General features: G+C 55.1%; 1 protein-coding gene across 3 annotated transcripts; it reads right to left on the bottom strand.

Moving 5' to 3' along the window:
• Positions 1 to 323: 323 nt before the first annotated feature.
• On the bottom strand, positions 324 to 11,201 carry LOC142094013 (AN1-type zinc finger protein 5-like). 3 transcript variants are annotated; one of them, XM_075175816.1, is made up of 7 exons: positions 11,067 to 11,201; positions 10,271 to 10,589; positions 8,954 to 9,127; positions 7,401 to 7,494; positions 6,554 to 6,675; positions 4,799 to 4,909; positions 324 to 2,947 (listed from the first exon to the last, which is right to left on the bottom strand). In XM_075175816.1, exons 3-7 carry the CDS (start codon positions 9,102 to 9,104, stop codon positions 2,799 to 2,801), a joined length of 627 nt encoding a protein of 208 aa, XP_075031917.1. In that variant the 5' UTR covers positions 9,105 to 9,127; positions 10,271 to 10,589; positions 11,067 to 11,201; the 3' UTR covers positions 324 to 2,798. The 3 variants fall into 3 exon arrangements, with proteins under 3 accessions (XP_075031917.1, XP_075031916.1, XP_075031918.1); XM_075175815.1 differs by lacking the exon at positions 11,067 to 11,201 and having other exon boundaries at positions 10,271 to 10,824; XM_075175817.1 differs by lacking the exons at positions 324 to 2,947; positions 11,067 to 11,201 and adding an exon at positions 3,496 to 3,645 and having other exon boundaries at positions 10,271 to 10,833.
• Between the last annotated feature and the right edge of the window lie 1,698 nt (positions 11,202 to 12,899).

The raw sequence follows: 12,899 nt of genomic DNA, 5'->3' as shown, positions 1-12,899 counted from the left end.
CACGAGCACGGTGGGGTCCCACTCCAGCCCTGCAAACGCGGGTGGAGAAAGCAGCTCCCCCATCAAGGGGGAATCTGGTCCCCCAGGGACTAGGGGTGCTGGATACGGCCCCAGGACACAGCCTAAGTACCAGGGTGGTGGGAAGAGAAACCGGCAGTCTGGGTGCCAGAAGTGGGGTGCTCCTAACCCCCACCAGCACCGGGCACAGTTATTATCCATGGGGAAACTGAGGCACGGAGCCTCACAGCCGCCCCAGAAGAGACCAGAGCTAAGCCGGCACCGGCGTGCGAGACATCCGTGCCCATAATGAACCATTCACAGCATCCAAGCAAACTAGACTGTATTAATATTTACACTTACGAAGAGGAAGGAAATAAAAGGGAAAAGGTAGGTGGCGGTGAAGCAGGCAGCTGCTGCTTTTGCTGTGTGGGCTTTCCCGTTGCATCCATGGGAGCTGCGTCCCCTCCCCAGGGGCTCACGACCTTTGTGCAACCGCAAGGCAAGGGGTGGTTGCAATTTCTTATGGCTTCCCCCCGAGAGTGACGGCTTGTTCTCAGCCAAAACCTCAACGGCGAAACCCAGCCTTGCCCCGCACCGCCAGCACCGCGTTTATGGCCCGGGTGCGTCCTGGCACTAAAACGTGCCACCACTCGTGTGCTTCGGACGTGACACCGATATTACCCAGAAGCAAAAACCTGAGGAAAAGGCTGGCAAGAGCCAGCCTCGCCTCCGCTCCGTGCATCGTTTTTGGAGGTCCGAATCCTCCTGGCAACACCGTACGACAGTAGCTGCCGCAGGATGCACACTGCTTTAGCTGAAATCAGACAGGAAGAACCAAACCTTCAGAACGATGCCCCCGCAATCAGTGGGGCAGAACTGCCATCAACAGGGGAAGAAACTGGTACTTGGAAGGAGCTGCCGTGATTTCCCCCGGCTGCCGGTTTGGCCCCTGCAGCTCCGCTCTCCGACGCCCTTGTACGAGCCGATGCTGAGGGAAATGCTTCCAACGCGTGGGACGGCCAGAAGTGGGGCAGAGGCTGCTGCTTTTCCCCTGGGACCTGTCCGGGTTTCTCTGCTTGTGAGACCGCTGGGAGCCCTGTGGCTGCAGCCCTGCTGCCAGCGTTCCCAGGGAAGAGAGCCCCCACCCCCGCGGTGCTCTGGGGTGGGCGCAGACCCTGCGTGGTGCAGAGGTGGCTTTCGGTGCACCCCAGGAGCCTCCGCCTGCCTTTCGCTGTGTACCCGAGCTCCTTTCTAACAGCCCCAGAGCCCTCCACGTGTTTTTTCTGGAGTGCTACCGAGCCCAGCATTTGGCTTTCCCTGCACCCCAGAGCCCTTCACATATGTCCCCCCGCAGAGCCCTCTGGGTGCTCGAGTCCTCTGAGTACTTTGAGTGTACCCCAAAGCTTTCTTTTTGCCTTTCCTTGCACCCCAGAGCTCTCCCCGAGTCTTCCAGCACCCCCAAGACCTCTACAAGTCTTTCAGTGGGCCCAGAGCTCTCCATGGGCTTTTCTGAAAGCCCCCACATGAACAGAGACACCCCATGCCCCTCCTTCTGACTTTCCACTTGCCCTGCAGCCCTCCACGTGCCTCTCCCTGTGCCCCAGATCCCTCTGTCTGGCTTTCGGAGCATCTCCTGGGGATCTGGCCCTGCCTCTCATCCCACTGGGACAAGCAGCAAGGTGGGAGAGCAAGGTGGTTGGGTGGGCTTCCCGAGCCAATGTGCTCATAGGGGAGAGAGGCTGTCACCGAGTATCAGCGAGGCCCACGGGGGAGGAAGGGTCCCCACCGTCCGCCTGCGTGCAGGGACAGGAAAGGAAGCGGAAGTTTGGCGAGCTGAGCTTTGTGCACAACTCTGATGAGAAAAAATCGTGTAAGGCAGAAGGCAGGGAGCGGAGGGGAGAGGAGAGGCGCAGGCGCCGCTGTTTCACAACAAACCTCGCTTTGGAAGCGACCAGCGGTTATTCAGGGGGTGTTGATGCACAGGAGGCTGCTGCACGGGTGTCCCTCAGCCCAGCCACGTCCCTGGATGCAGCAAGCCTGGCAAGCCGGCTCCCTCCCCGTGGTAAGAGGCATGAGGCAGCGAGCGGTACTTTCCTAAAGGTCCTGACCTGCGGCTGGAGCGTGTCTACGTCGCTTCAAGCCACAAAATAACTTTACTGTGCCGGTACTCTGCTGCTTAACCATCCCGGGGCTTCAACAACAGCGTCTCAAAGGGAGGGAAGGGGTATTTGGGGTATTTGGGGCATTAAAACTACAGAATCCTCTTTTCTGCATCTGAGACCACACGGGGAGCAGAAGGCAGCCTTGCTGCCGGGATTCCCCAGCTCCCGGTTTTACGTCCACCACAAAGAGACGGTGGGGCAGAGGAAACCAAGTCCAGCAGCAGCTCACAGGCTCCAGCCATGAGTCCCAGGTGGTTCGCAGGACTCGGAGCTGCCGGCTGAAGGGAAAGGCTGCCCAGCAGAGCCCTGCTGCCCGCACCACGCAAACCGCCCCGGCGGAAGACAAGTCCAAAGGTCTCGGCACTGGAGCAGTGGGGCAGGACGTCCCTTTTCCCTTGGGAAGCTGGTCGAGAACGGATCAGCTGAGCTGTGGCTGTTGTACGGGCAGGAAGGAAGAGAAGGAACGCCAACTTTCTGCCAAAGACGTGCAAGGAGTCTCTATATCCGGGTGCTGGTTCGTGTGTGCTGCTGGAGACCCCATTGGCACCACCAATGGGGCTGGGAGGAAGAGGAAGGCTGGGAGGAAAGGGAGGAGCACCAGGCCACCTGGCTGCAGTTGGAGCCGCTCAGCCCCCTTCACAACTTCTGGATCTTCTCAGCAATAACGATGGGGTTCTCCTTACGGATCTTCTCGGCGGCTTCTGCCTTGTAGTCATAGGGGCAGGCGTGCATGTCGGAGTACCGGTGAATGGCACAGAACAGATTCCCGCAGCGGCAGTCGAAGCCTGAAGGGAGGAAGAGCAGAGAGACAAGTCCCTGTCTTTAGTCCCCATCCAGCCGGACAGGAAGGCGGCAGGGCCCCTGCTCTCTCCTGCCAGGCCAGGAAACTCCACTAATGCAGAAAGAGGGTCAGACGAGGGAGGGAAGCCACTGTCCCTGACAGACGACAGGGAGTTTCAGTGTGGGGGCTTGCTCTTGGATTTCCTCTGGCTTAGCTGCTCCCGTGAGCGCAAGCGTGCTCTGGGCAGCCCCAGCTGTCACGGCGATGGGAAACGCTCCCAGAGCAGCTGCTCTCCGCATTCCCTGGGGACAAGGGACATGTTGGGGACTGCAGTGCCAGATTGCTAATCCAGACCAGGCTCCCCAGGCTGCAATGAGGCAGCCTGAGCTGGAGCCAAGCCCTCTGAGCCAGCTTGGCTCCCCAGGCGTCACGCAGCAGCATCTGGACTGACCAGCAGTAAGCCAGCAAGCAGCAAAACCTTCACCTCGTTAGGATCACTTTCGAGCTATTTAGGCTTCAAAATTCATAATTTAGTCACTTCACTTGGAAATAATGCTGTTCAGAAGTGCTACCGTTATCACAGCACGCTGGGAAACTGAGGCACGGAGCAGGAAGGGGGTTTGCTGCAGGACAGTAGATCAGCTCCCTGTCGCGCTGGCAGTGGACTCACGCTCTTTCCTTTCACGTCTTTCCACCTACAGGCTGTAAAGACCACAAACACTTTGCTACAAGGTGTCAGTTTACTCCTATTTGAGAAAACGCATTTTATCCTAAATGCCCTGAATTCACAGGAGTTCTCTGCAAGTTGATTCCTAAAGGAGAGGAAACTTCTCACAGTTTGAAGCTCTTAAGGAAACACTCATCCAGGAAAACAATCCTCCCTGCAGATCTGAAGGCTCGGCACAGAGTACCCTGCCCAGTCCTAGGCTTATAAACCCACATTTATTCTATGACAGCGCCCTCAAATATCCAGGCAAGCTCGGGTTCCACAGTGTCAGTCACTGGGCAAACCTCCCAGGCAAAAGCAGCCAAAGCAGCTTACATCGATGAAAACAGAAATGTGTGTGCAGTCCCTGGCTGCTGAACGCACCGAGGAGGCTAAAGAGGCGAGCGCTCTGCTAGAACAGCGTGACCTGCACGGCTCTAGAGTTAACTTTTTCCAGGGAAACACTAAATGCCAGAGTCAATTTAGGGGAATGATGTTTTTATTAACAAACCACAGCCAAGTTAATTGCTTCATGAATTGCCTTTCTAGGGGCAGTTTTCCCATTGATACCAGTCACCTGACACCATCTCAGCACTTCTCTCTCTTCAGCTTTACAAGCTGAACACTGAGAGCCATCCCGCTCTCAGGAAGCTAACAGCGGAAGTCAAGCAACATTAACAAATGGGATGAGTCTTGGAACGTGATTTTCAGTTTGGGTCTAACTCAGTTCATGTTGCTATTATGAAAGCTTTACCACTGACCTGAACAGGAGCAGAACTAGATCCACAGCGAGCACTGCCTTTGCTTCTACACGCAGCTTCCGCCAAGCGGCAGAAATAACCCAAGAGGCACGGCTCCATCCAGTCCCACAATCCTGCATCCAAGGGCTGGTGGGGACCCTGACAGTGAGTGGCAGACTCCCCAGGCTACTGCCTCGGACAGCGCTGTTGGCAGGTGGGAGCTCCCCTCCCACCTCCCCTGCAGCACCACATCTTGCGGATGTAAAGTATTTTTTGGACGGGTACCTCCAACCACTGACCCACGCCAACCCTCTGCACCCAGGCAGCGTCACAGCGCAAGGAGATCGCAGGGCTATGAAACCAGACTAGTTAGGCCACAGGCAAATTTTCCCCACAGCCAGGGTCTTACCAGTTAGCCCTATCTTCTTCCGGCAAGTGAAGCAGCGATTCTTCTTCTGTTTCGGTTTTTCTGAAGCTGTCTTGCCCTCAGCTGTGTTCTGGGATATTTCAAGCAGGGTACCTGAAACAGAGGCAAGAATTTTGCCACTCTTCCTGATAAACCAAGCAACACATTCGTTTTATTACATGAGCTGTTTGAGGCCCTACTGATTCTGGGTCTGTGCCAGACACCTCTGTGTGCGCATTGCCCTGGCCGACATACCCCAAACTGTGAGATTTGCCTCGTTCCACAGAGATCTACACCTCACACAGCCTCATGTTTTCTCTCCGTTTCAAATTCCTTAAGTTCAAGGCTCAGAAACACCAAGGAGATATTACGGTTTATTTAAGGTAACGTGATGCCGTTTAGCTCCTGCTGATAAAAGGTAACACTAAGTAGAATTACCTGGTGCTTGCCATAGGTTAAGCATGCATCTGGATAGTCACTACCGCTTAATTGATGTACAGTAACTCAACTGCACAGCTGAGCCTAGAGTTAATCTTCACAGGAAAAAAAAAAGTTAACCCCTTGTAAGTACTACTAATTATTTTTGCTAACTCTTATGTAAGTGTTCCTCATATGTAGGTCTCAGAATGCTTTACACAGATAGTCATCACTGTCTCTAATCTACCAAAAGGAAAACTGAGCTCTGAAAGCCAGATTGTTAAAGGTCACTGATGCTTAGCAGGATTTCCTACAGTACCTAAGCAGGTTAGAGAAGTCAACAGGAGGGAGGAGCTCCAACTGCTAGCAGATACACATCTGCAGTGCACGCCGCTCTGAAAATCAGGCTAAGGAGACAAACAGTCAGAGGCAGAGATAGCTTTGTGGATCTGACCCTAAACAACTTTCTAAAAATCCCACAATCAGAAGGAAGGGGCAGGCTCTTCCAAGCCTCTCTTTCACCAAATAGTCTCTCACCTGCCTGTTGTAAAATGTCTCCTGGGCTTGCAGGCCAGGGATTACCAAATCCAAAATGCAGAGTCATGTGCGGTGACTAGAGCCTGTTTTTTTAGCAACCAACAACTCTTGTGGTTTTTTTAGCTCTGAATGCAAGCAAACTGTCAGTTGAACTGAAGGAGGGTGTCTCCAATGCAGTGTCACTTGGCTCGGCTGCCACACAACGGCTCACCCTGTAACTCATCAACTGGAGGATGTACCCCACTGGGCAACGACACCCGTGCTCCTCTATCACTTCAAGGTACCCACTTTGCAAACAAAGCGACAGTGTTAACACTCCCCTCTGCGGGGCAGGTAAGCCTCCCATCACACAGGATGACAACAACCAAGCCAGCAGCTGCCCCTGCCACAAACACGTCTCCTCTCTCCCAAGACTACACTGGATCCGTCTCCTTCCCTCCCTCGAGAGATGGCAGGGAACTGCAGCCAACAACAGCCGTGCAGCAGGCTGTGGGATGCTCTGGGCTTTCTGCCATTCACTAGGATAGGCGTCATGGAAGATTACCCTCCTGCCAGCGAGTGGAGGGCTGGCAGCTACTCAGTCCTCAGCCCACAAAGCAATCTCTATCGGCCTGCCCTCAGGCACATCATTTTTTCTCCTCCCCGTTTCAGAAACAGACAAACTGTTTTCTCCTTAGCTCTCTTGCTAGGTGTACCTCTCCTGCTGGGAGGTAACAACTGTCCCCTGGAGTTAGTCCCCTTCCTGCTCAAACCAACTTGCAAGATCGGTGTCATTCAGACTCATGCAAAGGCCGAACCATCTACCTGATGAGGAAGATGCTGATGAGGCTTCTTCTTCTGTCTTGATGAATTCTTCTGTCTCACTGCTGTTTTCTTCTCTGGATATGCTCATGGCCGTCATCTGATGGGTCACAGGAGTCTGAGCACTGGGAGCATTCGCAACAAACAAACAAACAAACCATAGAACAAACACAAGTATTTTCTTTTGATGAACAGTTATGTGGAAGAGATCTTCAGCCCATAAAGTTAATTGCATTATACTCAGAGGTAGCTCAGGAGTACAGCAGGCCAATTCCCCTTGAGATTTGGGATCAAAGTTCTTCATAGATACAAATGGAATGAGTCTGTGATGATCTCAGTTTCCTTTTCCACCCAATTGTATCTCAAAGCCAAGGCAACAGCCCATCCAAACAAGTCCAGGGACAGGAAAACAGAGTTGTGAGTCAGGGCTATAATGCAATGGTAGAGCTCAGTGCAGTACTATCTTCCTTCCTATCAAACGTGACTGAGGTCCCTAATCCTGCTGTCACAGCTTCCAGACTGGATCATCACCAGGTGCTTTCACTTAGGAATGAGTTGAAACCCAACAGTTTAATCCAGCTAGTGACAGCTCTAAGAGAACCAGGATGCCACTTAGTTTACGACAGGTTTTAATTTCCTACTGACCCTCTGGTACGTGACTCTACGCATCAAGTCATAATCATCAGGGACATCTCAGTCTTCCAGATAAACCAGGGTCACAATGAACAGTGATCTAGCCTGCTTTACAGATCCCCTTGGCCATATGAAGGATGAGAGCCTACCCCTTGTGTCCCAAGGCTGGTTTTTAGCATGGTTGTAGATCCCCCCGCCCTGTAGACTGCGCCCCTACCTGGCTTTCACATCCTCAGGCGCGGAGTCTCCCTCTGCATGCTGCCCTGCAATTGAATCTGAAGCCATGGGGCTGCTGTTGGGACCACTGGGTGCTACGAGACAAGATCACAGTCTTGGTAAACTCTTAAAAATGCCAGCAAGTTCCTCGGGTGCTTGACAGCCAAGGAGAGACCAGGACAAGCACTTTCAGCAGGCTTTAACCTCCTGCTCCCTACCAGGAGCTGGGAGGGCACACCCCAGTTGGGATCACTCCCTGTTCTTATACTCTCCCCTCCAAATTTGTGCATAGGTCTCTGTGGGGACAACACATCAGTGCTGGACCTCACTGTGACCCAGTGCAGCTATTCTTACGTTAGATCAGGAATGACTGCTTGTATCAGGACCATAATAACATCCTTCTGAAGTTCATCTTCCTGAGGACTGCAGGCCTCATTTATGGAGATCTGTTCAGCACCTCGGGATCTGCAAACTCCCTTTTGAGGGATGACAGTTTATTCACAGGAGTTGTCAGCTGAATGCCTTCCATTATGTGTGCTTTTTAACATCTGGTAAAATCTGACTTCAGTCACCCGTGACACCTCCGTCATTCTTTGATTCCCCTTCTTCTCCTCAACATTGCAAAGCAAGCTCCACATCAGCATAAATATTCTCCTATCAGCATAAATGGAAGTGCTGCAGTTACCAACATACCTTGAACCCAACGTTACTTTGCAACTTCTCCAAGGTATAAGAACCAGATCCTCATCTGCTGAAAGGAACTGGCTTCGATAGAAACATGTTGGTTTATGTCAGCCAAGGATCTAAGGCAGGGTCTTTAGAAAAACCCTTTGTCGGGGAGAGCTGTGTTCCCAATATATATTTTGGGTGGGTAATTCAAGGCAGGCCATTATTACACTCGGGAGCAAAACCACGAGAGATCTCTAGAAGGCGTTTCTCACCAGTATTGCAAAGCCTGTACATGGGGCATCTGCACAAACTCTCAGCAAAAGAAAATCCTGCTAATGATGGAAAGAACATCCTTTCTGTGCACCTAGCTGCCTCCCAGCTCGGTGATATGTCAGCTCTGTTTAGCTGCAAGAAACAAACCTTTTATTTCATCGCTTTTGATTGTCAACACTGTTAAGACAAGAATATTATGCCAACCCAAAAGGCCAAATTCTTCCCAAATAAAATTTCATTTCAGGGATCTGTCGTGGTTCTCAGCAGTCAGCACGTAACTTGGGGAGCAGGTAACAGCTAAAAATTTGTGCCACTGTTAGCACAAGTGAAATTTTACACTTTACTGGAAGGTGCTGACTGGGACGGGGCTTCTCAAACAGCTGGGACTGGGAAGAAAAGAACTGACCCCCTTACAGGGAACAGAAATGCTCAAAGGCTCGGGTCTTTGATTTAGAGGGTTGGGTCTACACGAAAAGGGAAAGACACAAGTTTTCCAGGAGGGAATAAATCTGCTGGTGGCCAGTACCAGTACCATGCTCTATCCCAGTGGCTTAACACAGATTGCATCCAGGCACCCATTTAAGATAGATTTCTCGGACAAAAATCCTCTACCTGGGGGGCTTATCCGGTCACTGCTCTGCTGTCTCTGTAGAAACTCCTTATAGCAAACGGAGCACATCCCGTTAGTCCGGGGGCTGCCATAAAATCCACAGCCTGTGGTACACAACAGAGGCACCTGGGTTTGGTTTGTCTCCTGAGCCATCCTCTCTCCTCCAAGGCGCCAAGCTACAAAAAAGAATAAAAACGAGACAGCTGTTAGGGTCGGAGCGCTCGTTCATTGCACGCTGCAGCTGATCAGAAAGGAGCACAAAGGATCCCGAGAGAGTCCGGTTCCTGCACGTGCACAACAATGTGATCCGAGTCCCTTGAGCTAGGGATACCCAGGGCTCGTAAGCAGCCACAGGATCTGGGTCCTGGGGCCTTGAGCCATCCGGAGCTCGGCTGCCAGGAGGCTGCCCAGAGCCAGGCTGAAAAGCCGACAGGAACCAGCTCCCGGTACTCCCTCCTCGTACCACGAGGCTCCCTAAACTCCCAGTGAAAGACACATACGTAAGACCTGAAAGATCCGCTCTCCAACGCTAACGAGAAGTGCCATTGCAGCGTGACTAATGACTCCTGCAAACACCGAAACAAAGAATGCCACTCAAACGGCCAGCGTACAGCCTAATTAGTTACATTTTGCGCTTAGTGGCATTAGTTTTCATTTCAAGCCTGTTTTACTTTTTTAGTTCTCAGGAAGATGATGCAAGAGATGCAGAAAGAACCCATTGACTCTCAGTTTTGACATACTCATGTATTTCCTGACACATGCTGGCAGATAAGGGGAATGTTAGCATAGCTAGGCTGGAAATAAGAATAAGGTTTCTTTCCAGCAGTAAGATGCAATTCTGGAACACTTTCCCGGGGGAAACAGCAGACACAGTGAAACCTACTTTTAAAATGAATCTTAATAATTTCTCTCTGGATCGCGTGCAGTTGCCTCCAGACCCAGGAACTGGCCCCTTCCAGCCACACATGGTGTAGCATTTACACGGCCAAACTGCACTGCACCCCTTTAAACCAGAACCATCAGCAGTAACTCCCAGTAACAACAAACACCAATTCAGATGTGGGCGAACAACGTGGCCGCAGCCGGTCCAGCTTTGGCAGATGACAAGGGGAGAGGATGCTGGCGGGACCGTGGCGGCGCAGGTGGCTCCAGCTCGGACACGGCCTTGCTACCGGGAGTCCCCAGCAGCGATCCCCTTCTCCCAGCACGGCAGATGCACAAAGTATCCACCACTTCAGCTAACCCTGCCGCCTTCTTTCACGCTCCTACAAAACTCGCTCCGCTGAGGGAATAAAACAATAGGAACATGAAATAATTACCCTCCCAGGAGTGCTCCCGTGGGATGGAAGTGGATCAGCTCGGTGTATTCCTCCTTATCCTCAGCTGGGTGATACAGATCTCGGCTCCGCACTCGGGGCTCCCCTTGCAGAGCTCAGACCAGCGTTCCCATTACCAGACCAGGACTCCTTCCCGGCCCAAGCCGACCTCTCCTTCGGCACCAGCAGCCAAAGGAGCCTCCTCCGCACCGGACCCTCTGGGAGCGGAGCTGGCAGGCTGAATCCCCGCAGAGGTAACCGGATGGTAACCACCGCCACGCACGGACAAATTTTCACAAGTTGCTTCTGATTTTGAGCGTCCCTGGAGAGAGAAGGCGACGACTGCTGCCACTTTGGACAGAGTTCAGCTCTCCCTCAGCCAGCAGCCCAGGGCGATCTGCAGCAGGAGCCGGGCGGCACACGGCTTTACCGCAAAACCAGCTGAAATGAAGAACCGCGGGGGAAGCCGAACCGCTCCCTTTCCGCCGCTCTGCCCCTGCAGCCCCAGCCCGGGCAGGCCGGCGTAGCCGGGTAACCCACCGCCCGGCCAGGGAAAGCCACAGGCCACCCGCCCACCCCGTCACCCTCCGGCCGAGCTGCCCCAGCCGCTGCCCGGTCGAAGGCCGGCGTTGCCCCAGGGGGGGATGTCTCCCCGTGCCTGCCCCCGCCCTCCCGCGGCCGGGCCCCGCGCCCCGCTCCCCGCCCGCGGTGGAAATCGAGGCCGAGGCTTTGCGGCCTGCGCGGCGGCGGGCAGGCCCGGGCCGGGCCGGGCCACTGGGCCGCGCCGGGCCCCACTCACCGGCGGCGGAGGCGGGCGGCCGCCGGGCCGGGCCGGGCCGGGCCGGGCCGGCCGCCGGGAGGCTCAGGCGGGCGGCGGGCAGGGCGGGCTGCCGAGAAACATGGCGGGCGCTGCCGGCGGGACCGCGGCCCCCGAGCGCCCTCCCCCGGGGAGGGCCCGGCCCGGGCGGGACGGGGGGGACGGGACGGAGCCGCCGTCTGCAGCCGGGGCCCGGGAGCCCTGGCTATAAGGGGCCAGGGTATACGTGTGCCCCGGCTATAGGGAAGGGGACTGTACCTCCCCCGGCTATAGGGGCTGGGGTATAGGTGTGCCTTGGCTATAGGGAAGGGGGCTGTACCTCCCCCGGCTATAGGGGCTGGGGTATAGGTGTGCCTTGGCTATAGGGAAGGGGGCTGTACCTCCCCCGGCTATAGGGGCTGGGGTATAGGTGTGCCTTGGCTATAGGGAAGGGGGCTGTACCTCCCCCGGCTATAGGGGCTGCGGTATAGGTGTGCCTTGGCTATAGGGAAGGGGGCTGTACCTCCCCCGCTATAGGGGCTGGGGTATAGGTGTGCCTTGGCTATAGGGAAGGGGGCTGTACCTCCCCCGGCTATAGGGGCTGGGGTATAGGTGTGCCTTGGCTATAGGGAAGGGGGCTGTACCTCCCCCGGCTATAGGGGCTGGGGTATAGGTGTGCCTTGGCTATAGGGAAGGGGGCTGTACCTCCCCCGGCTATAGGGGCTGGGGTATAGGTGTGCCTTGGCTATAGGGAAGGGGGCTGTACCTCCCCCGGCTATAGGGGCTGGGGTATAGGTGTGCCTTGGCTATAGGGAAGGGGGCTGTACCTCCCCCGGCTATAGGGGCTGGGGTATAGGTGTGCCTTGGCTATAGGGAAGGGGGCTGTACCTCCCCCGGCTATAGGGGCTGGGGTATAGGTGTGCCTTGGCTATAGGGAAGGGGGCTGTACCTCCCCCGGCTATAGGGGCTGGGGTATAGGTGTGCCTTGGCTATAGGGAAGGGGGCTGTACCTCCCCCGGCTATAGGGGCTGGGGTATAGGTGTGCCTTGGCTATAGGGAAGGGGGCTGTACCTCCCCCGGCTATAGGGGCTGGGGTAAAGGTGTGCTCAGGCTGTAGGGACGGGGGCTGTGAACCCCCGGCTATAGGGAAGGGAGCTGTGACCCTTCCGGCTATAGGGGCTGGGGTATAGGTGTGCCCTGGCTATAGGAGAGGGGGCTGTGGCCCCCCCTGGCTATAGGGGCTGGGGTATAGGTGTGCCTCGCCTATAGGGGCTGGGGCATAGGTGTGGTGACAGCCCTGGCTATAGGGGAAGGAGCTCTGACCCCTCTGGCTATAGGAGCTGGGGTATAGGTGTGGCTTGGCTATAGAGGAGGGGGCTGAGACCCCCTTAGCTATAGGGGCTGGAGTATTGGTGTGCCCCTGTTATAGGGCAGGGATTTGTGATCCCCCTGGCTATATGGGCAGGGGTATAGGTGTGCCCCGGCTATAGCCGAGGGGGCTGAGACCCCCGTATGGGTATAAGGGGTGGGACATAGCCAGACCCCACTATGGAGAGGGGATCTGGAGCCCCCGCTATAGGGGCTGGGACACAGTCGGACCCAGGCTATAGGAGAGGGGTGAGACCCCTGTGCCCCCAAGCTATAGGGGCTGGGACATAGATATTCCTTGACTATAGGGGAGGGAGCTGGGACCTTTCCCCCCAGCTATAGGGGCTGAGGCATTGACTGGACCCCAGCTATAGGGCAGAGGACTGGGGACGTCCCCATCTGTAGCTGCTGGAGCAGAGGGTGGGCAACACTCTTCCCCCACCCCAGCTATAGGGGCCAGGATGCAGC

Source organism: Calonectris borealis, chromosome 28 (genome assembly GCF_964195595.1).
Source record: "Calonectris borealis chromosome 28, bCalBor7.hap1.2, whole genome shotgun sequence".
In the NCBI taxonomy this organism is placed as follows: Eukaryota; Metazoa; Chordata; class Aves; order Procellariiformes; family Procellariidae; genus Calonectris; species Calonectris borealis.
The sequence above is the reverse complement of the archived record's forward strand: the minus strand, read 5'-3'. Positions and strand labels throughout refer to the sequence as shown.